Source organism: Microtus ochrogaster, unplaced genomic scaffold (genome assembly GCF_000317375.1).
Source record: "Microtus ochrogaster isolate Prairie Vole_2 unplaced genomic scaffold, MicOch1.0 UNK4, whole genome shotgun sequence".
NCBI lineage: Eukaryota > Metazoa > Chordata > Mammalia > Rodentia > Cricetidae > Microtus > Microtus ochrogaster.
The window spans coordinates 17714040-17721775 of NW_004949102.1; the positions used below are offsets into that span (position 1 = coordinate 17714040).

The 7736-nt window shown below is 40.7% G+C and overlaps 1 protein-coding gene across 1 annotated transcript in view; it reads left to right on the forward strand.

Moving 5' to 3' along the window:
* The window catches only part of Mgam (maltase-glucoamylase), a 109348-nt gene that overhangs the window by 76404 nt on the left and 25208 nt on the right, over positions 1-7736 (forward strand). Inside the window, exons 41-44 of the mRNA XM_026788554.1 lie at positions 753-809; positions 3336-3460; positions 5406-5494; positions 7416-7459. Coding sequence (XP_026644355.1) covers positions 753-809; positions 3336-3460; positions 5406-5494; positions 7416-7459 — 315 coding nt within the window. The remainder of the gene's footprint in view (positions 1-752; positions 810-3335; positions 3461-5405; positions 5495-7415; positions 7460-7736) is intronic.

Consider the following 7736-nt stretch of genomic DNA (forward strand, 5'->3'; position numbering starts at 1 on the left):
ACACCTGTGAGCCCCTCTAGAGTCAAATCTCTTGCCAACTCTAAGATGGCTCCCTTAATTAGGATATATACTTCCCTGCTCCCATATCCACCCTTCCTTTATCCCAACCATCCCATCCTCCCCTTCTCACTTTTCTCTCCCCATTTCCCCTTACCCCCATCCCACCCCACCCCTGAACATATGATTCTTTTCATTAGTTAAAATGAAATGTATAGGGTCAGGTGTGGGAAGTAGTATAAAGATTCCTTATAGCCTCTTTATAGTTATTCTTAACTGAAATGTTCAAAGTGCTTGCAGCAGTATGTGTCACTTTGTGGCAGCTGGTAGCTAGCTAGCTCTTTGCTTCCTTCTGTATGTGTGTGTATGTATTTGTCCCTAGATGAACACTTAACTAAACACAGAAGCTAATTAAATCATCTTCAAATTTTTTTGAACCTGCAAACATTTTTTTCTTCTCTATATCTAACCTTGGGTAAGTGTCTTTAGAGAAAGGATTGGTAAGGTTTCAAGCAGGAGTTTGTCATTTCTTTGAAGTCTTGTTTCCCAAAGGCCCTTAGTGAAGGTACTGGTTTTTCTTAGGCAGTTTACACCCTTGGAAACTTGGGAAGAAAGCAGGGGTTCCCATCCTTGGTGATCTTTAGGAAGCTGAGGCACACGTATCCCAAGTCCAGCTCTGTTCTTTTAGGCAAGGGTAAGTGTAGGCTGCCTACTCTGTCTCCAAATGCCCACACCTGGTCTGTGTTTAATTTCAGAATGCTCAAAGCATCAGCGCCTATTTCCCCACAGCCCTCTGGTATGACTACTATACGGTAAGTTCCCTAAATATTCATACAACCTGGCGGCATTAGGGTTCAAAGTCTCTGGGTATGACAGACTCAGGCACTGGAAATCACCTGCTGTGCTCTAGCAGGGGTCACTCGATCCTTGACAGCTGCATCCTCACTTCCTGTTCAGATCAGACAAGCCCCAGCCTCTCCTTTAGAGAAGTGCTGTGAGGTGACATGCAGGTCCGGTGCCTGGTATGTTGTGACCTTATGTCACCATTAGCCATGCAGTGAAAACTTTGACAGGCCATTTTCTGATGGTGAAGACATTGACGGGTCTTTTCTGGACACCAGGAAGCACTTACGGGAGCAGTGTTCGATTGTGTTTGTGTGAGCGCGTCCTCACAGACACCCTTTCCCCTCTGTATTTAGGTGTCTGCTGTTTTCACACAGATGCTAAAGAACTGTTCCCTGTGATTAGCTAAGACAGTGAGAGACAGTGCTGTCAATGAAAAGCAAAGATCTTACTCCAAAAGAATGTGAAGTCATTTATTCAAGGCCGAGTATGAGTGACTCTGGCCTGGGATCAAGGATCCAAGTTGCCCCAAATGACATGCTACACTGTGGAAGCAGATACGTGAACTTTTGTAGTCACATAGCAACAGAAAGCCGTAAGTCAGTATAGCTATCAAATTAATTGTGATCCTAGTGCTAGAGAGGCAGAGAAAGAGGATCCAGCCCGTCTAGCCAATCAGCAGCTCCAGGTTCGGTGACAGACCTTGTCTAAAAGTAAGCAAACAAATAAACAAGGTGAAGAGAATGATGATGAGAGCCATCTAGCCTATGTATGCGCACGCGCATGTGTGTGTGTGTGTGTGTGTGTGCTTGTGTGTGCACATGCATACACATACAGAGACAGACACTAATGTGCATGTACATGTTTATATACAACCATGTCCACATATGAAGACATATGCATACAAACTCACACAGAGACACATGCACTCAAACACACCCACACTAATGCACAAGTACACATTCATACACAGCAGTGGTTCTCAACTTGTGGATAGCGATCCCCATGGGGTCAAATGACCCTTTCATAGGATCACGTATCAGATATCCTGTATAACAGATATTTCTGTTATGATTCATAAAAGTAGCTAAATAATAGTTATGAAGTAGTAATAAAAATAATTTTATAGTTGAAGGCCATCACAAATGAGGTATTATATTAAAGGGTCAAAGCATTAGGAAGGTTGGTATACAGCCATGTATGGGTATGCACACATACGAACATATATATACGACACATACACACACATTCTATAGGATAACATCACAGAAAAGAAGGTTCTATCCTAATTGTTAATAGTATCTGCACTGTCAGACATACATTAGAGCTGAAAGGAGCAGCAAACACATGCCCTCATTCCTAACTCAGAAGTTATCTTCAATTGACAGCCATTTTCAAATGAAAAATTAGTTTTCTTCAAGGGAGACCCACTGGGAAAACAAATTACTCTTAAGAGCAGGTTGCATTCCTCCATGCAGTAGATAGGCAACAGAAAACAAACTCCACAGCATATCTGAAAATTCTGTGTCTCTCAATGTCATATTAGTTTTTTCATTTTTACTTATATATGTATGTATGTTTGTTTGTTTGTTTGTACATATATATATATATATATATATATATTACCATACAGATTTAGAGTATATATTATGGCTTCTGGTTTTTGTGTTCTTATGGAATTCCTGAGTGTGTGAAAGAGTGTTACTCTTCCATCTGTAACTGTTTCTTGCACCTTTTCTTGAACTCTTCCTTTTGTGTGTTTTGTCTAATTCCAGTTTGCTTGTTTTTGCTTTATCCCATCATATTATATTATTATTTTTTAGATGACTTTTTCCCCTAAGGATAGAAAGGGGGTAGATCTAGTTAGGAGGGGAGGTAGGGAGGAACTGGGAGGAGTAGAGAGATAAGAAACCTTAATCAGGATATATTGTATGAAAAAATCTATTTTTGATAAAAGAAACAATGTAAAAAAGTGCAATATGAAGCCCTGCTGTGGTTGGGAAAGTGTGGAAGAATTGTAAGTTATGACTCAGATAAGTGTACATTGTTCACAGGAAGCCAGCGAAGGTATTAAATGTAAGACAGAATCTCAGTTCAAGATATGAAAATGAGTCTGCTCATATTGATCATTGCAATGAAACATATATCAAAGGTGTTAGGAGCTTGGCAGGGTGGGAGGAAGAACAGCAGATCTGTAGTCAACAAGAAAGAAATGCAGATATTGTCCAGTGTCGTCTCCAAGCACACTGTGTCTTAGCAGCAGGTTGTAGGGTGAGGGTATTTGGGATTTATATGTGATCCTACCCAGGCCAGGGACTCTCCTGGAAGCCTAGAGAGGCCCAACTAGATTTCATACAGGTGAATGAACACGGTATGAAAGCGGGTGTGCGATGAATGGCGATGACCTGACAGCAGGTTTAGGGATGCGGGTGGGATGTGCTGCTCAGGGAGAAATGTGTGCATCCACTCATCATTTCTCCTCCTTTGGACACCAGGGTGAAGCTATCAATTCAACAGGAGAGTGGAGGACCTTACCAGCCCCTCTTGAGCACATCAACCTTCACATCCGTGGAGGCTACATCCTGCCTTGGCAACAGCCTGCCCTGAACACTCACTTAAGGTGAATAAGAAGTGTGTGGCTCTGGTTTCCACATCTCTGAACTCATTCTGTTGTCATGAGAGTCACCGATCTCTCTAGTATCAGCCTTAAGGCCAAAAGCCATTTAATTGAGCTTACATTCTTTATGTTTGGTATTTTGTCCACTTCCTCCAGCAGGCTTCTGTTGACCCCAAGATGCTGACACAATAGGCACAGTGTGGAGAGGGGATATTTGGTCTCTGTGTTCATTGTTGTCAGGGGTCTCTATACTCTGTTCTTGGGGTTGCTGCAATCTCTACCCTAAGTTCTCTTGACAGAGAACAGACCCTTGCTGGACTTGGAAAGACTTTCCTCCTGGTCTCCTTCCTCACCTTAGTTTTGAGGGTAAATTGACAGTTGGGGTAGTCAGCATCCCTGGATTTCCCAGGGCTATAGACATTTTCACATTGTCTCATGACTTGAGAAAATCCAATTCTGAGCAATCTCGCTCGGTACTCTGCCTACCTGACTTGGCCCGGTGACCTATCCATAGCTGTCTGTTCTTGCTTCACACTGTATCTGATCTAGATTTGGGTTCCATTCACTATGCTCCTACAAACCCAGTTTCCTGTTTCTTATCAATAATTGAGCAGTTTTCTTCCTTTTTAATTAATCCCTGGACTTTAACAACACAAGCTCAAGTCTCTCCCACTCTTCCTGAATTACTGACTTTTTCTCATCTTTGTTTATACAGTTATAATTCTCTCTACAGAAGAGTTACTTGTTGCCATCCTCATAGGCTTCAACATTCAGCCCCAGTAGACAGGGATTTTTCACGGGGCTTAAAACCTGCCTTGAACCTCCCTCACTTTCTTAGTATTTCAACTTATAGACTTTGATGAAAGCGTGACTAAATCTAACCACCGTTTTCCCTCCTCCCTTCCCCTCGATCAAATAACTCCAGTTTTGGGTCACTTTGTAGACTGATAACAAATTTCTGCTTCAAATATTAAAATTATGTTGCTTTCTAACTCAACGTCTGAACCCCTTTAAGAATAGGATGCCCATAGTCTATCAAAATGTGATTCCAAGTTGACTTTGATCACCTCTATCTTTTTCTTTTTTTAAAAATTTATTTATTTATTAAAGATTTCTGTCTCTTCCCTGCCACTGCCTCCCATTTTCCTCCCCTCCCCCAATCAAGTCCCCCTCCCTCGTCAGCCCAAAGAGCAATCAGGGTTCCCTGTCCTGTGGGAAGTCCAAGGACCACCCACCTCCATCCAGGTCTAGTAAGGTGAGCATCCAAACTGCCTAGGCTCCCCCAAAGCCAGTACGTGCAGTAGGATCAAAAACCCATTGCCATTGTTCTTGAGTTCTCAGTAGTCCTCATTCACCTCTGTCTTTTTCAACGTGTTAAGAGTAGAGCTGACTTTCCATGCCCCAATGATGCTGTTGCCCCAGCACAGTCAGTTGACCTTGAGTTTCTATTACACTTGGCCTAAGGACCAAGGTGTGGAACACACTAGCTAGGCAAGTAAGTGCTTTCCCACTGTGTGATCTCAGCACATCCCTATTCCATTTACCCCCAGTTTTCTAACTATCCATTTCTCATCATTGACACATATAGTTTGTAAGTTAATTCAAATCACTGAGATTCTTTTCCTGGAGTAGGATATCTAAAATGTAGCACCATTGTCTAAAATTTTTTCCTCTCTAAAAACCTATATTGTGACTAGAATTGCAGTTTTAATGGTAACTACAACAGCAGTTCAAGTTACAAGGGTTAAATGCTTGTACTTTTTATAGATGTTTAAAGCACTTTATCTTATAATAATTTATAAGATACACACTTCTCCTTCTGCCCCTAAAGCAAAGGAGGCACTTGTGACTGACTCATTTCGTTCTTAGTTGAAATTTGGTGCAAATATTTGTCAAAATTCATTGAGCCATAAAAACTAGTGCCTTGTGTAAATCTTGTTCCCCACAGCCGGAAGAACCCTCTTGGTCTTCTCATTGCCTTGGATGAAAACAAAGAAGCAAGAGGAGAGCTGTTCTGGGATGATGGGCAGTCAAAGGGTGAGTGCTGTGAGAGGGCGTGGCCAAGGTAGGACAGAGTGTCTGACTCTGTCCCTTCACCCTGATAGACATTCGGCTGTGCATAAAATATTCCCTGGCATCTTAGAGCATCCTCCCAGAGAAAACATCGGCTTCTCTTTGTACCAGTCAGAGGCCATGAGAGATGAACCCCAAATGCAGGGAGAACAAGTTTACCTCCACCCCCTCTCAATGCTCCTGTTGCCTAGGCTCTCACTTTTATTAACATACTCTCAAGGGACAGAGTTCTATAATTGGTGCTTTATTCATCTGTTGTGAAGTATAGATGACTCCCAAACCCTGAGAATAAACGTTGCTGATGTGAAAGTCATACTCATGCCAGTATGAGGCAATGAGCACATACATTCCTGGCATCTGTGCTTTAAGCTGCACTGTACTACACATCAGTCGCTGTACAGAAATGATGCTGTGGCCATAGCTTAGGAAATAGATACCCAGGGAACACCTAGGGAAAACATCTGGAAAGATCTTTGCAGGGTTATAGCAGTGAGGAAAAAGCAAAGCAATGGCTTAGACTTGTATAGATTGTTCATAATTTTGTCATTTTCAAGATACAGTTTTAAATATTTTAGTTTTATGTAAAAATAACGAATTGACAAAGATTGAATGTATTTGAGGTCTTCAACATATTCATTGTTTACTGAGTACCATCAATATGATCAACAGTGAAGACATCCATTGCCAGTCATACTGTACATTATCTCCCTAGAATATGCTCTTAGAACTCAATGTCTCTCCCATTGAACAACTTCTGTACTCCCCTGCCCCTCGGCAACTGCAGTTCCATGCATTGCTTTTTTAAAACTGTACATATAAATGTGGCGGCTGAGTGCTTCTCTTTGTGTCTAGTTTCCCTCACTTATATGTGTCTTAGGCTCATGCAAGGTCACATGCTGTATTTCCATGTTCTCACTGAAGGCTCTGTGGTGTACATGTTCTGCCATTTCTTTTCTCACCATCTCCTCATGGATGTCTAGGTACTCTCCACATCTTCACTATTGTGAAATGTGAGCTAGACTTCAAGCTAAGCAATGAGCACAAGTCTCCTAGGAAAACAAAAGGGAAAATATTCTTTGACATTGATCATTATAGACAGTCAGTGATAGGCCCTACATAAACCTTGACATTTGTATGGAAAAAGGAAACACTGATAGTTTGTAAAGACAACCTACAGAGTAGGAGAAAGTGCTGCAAATTATGTATTTGACAAAACAGTCAATGTGAATATATAAAAAATATTCTTAAAATTGACAGCAAGTGAATACACAGTGTGATTTTAAACTAGGAAAACTGTCTCAATAGATATTTTCTTCAGAGAGGACAGTCACACAGAGACACGTATAGCCAACAGGCACTGGAGAAAATGCTGAGCACTAGCAATAAGTTCAGGTTTAAATAAAACATTATAATCAGGTATCATCCTACATCTTTTAGTATGAAATAATTAACTGTAACAAGTGTTACTGCAGGTGCAGGAACACAGGGGAGCTATTAACAGCCTTTGGTAGAAATGTAAGTCGTTCTAGCCAGTGTACAAAAAAAGTTCTTCAAAAAGTTAAAAAGAAAATGACTTTATGACACAATCACCTCACTTCTGCACACACACATATGTGTGTCTATGAAATGAGCTTCCCAAAGAGAATCTGCACTTCATGTTCATTGCGCCGTTCCTGCCACCAGGGAAGACACACAAACAGCCTGGATGCCCTGATGGATAAATGAATGAAGAGGTGGTGTTGCTAGATTTAGTGAAACATTAATCTATTATAAAAGATATGCTCCTTTGATTTTCAAAATCAGCTGTCAATTTTAAGCATAGGAGATAAAATGTGGCCTTCTGCAGTGACCAGGCCAGTCTGACTCATCTCTCTTTTGTTTTCAGATCTCACAACCAATAAAGTTCTATGTAAATTTTCAATCACTAAGGTAAGTAGACTATTTTTAATAATATTTTATCTGACCATTAGCATGTATATGTGTGTGACTACATTTTCAGGATTACCTATGGATGAACACATCACCATTTATAACTTAATCCCCAATAATTCATCATTTGTGTTATTGAAAGGAAGTAATAATATTCATAAATCAAAGCAAGTAGTATTTTTAATAGAGTTGTCTTATACAGCTAATGTTTTTATTTTCATTTTTTTCACCTAAACATTCATTAGTAGAAAAGGCTCAGAGGCTTTCATAGAAGCTG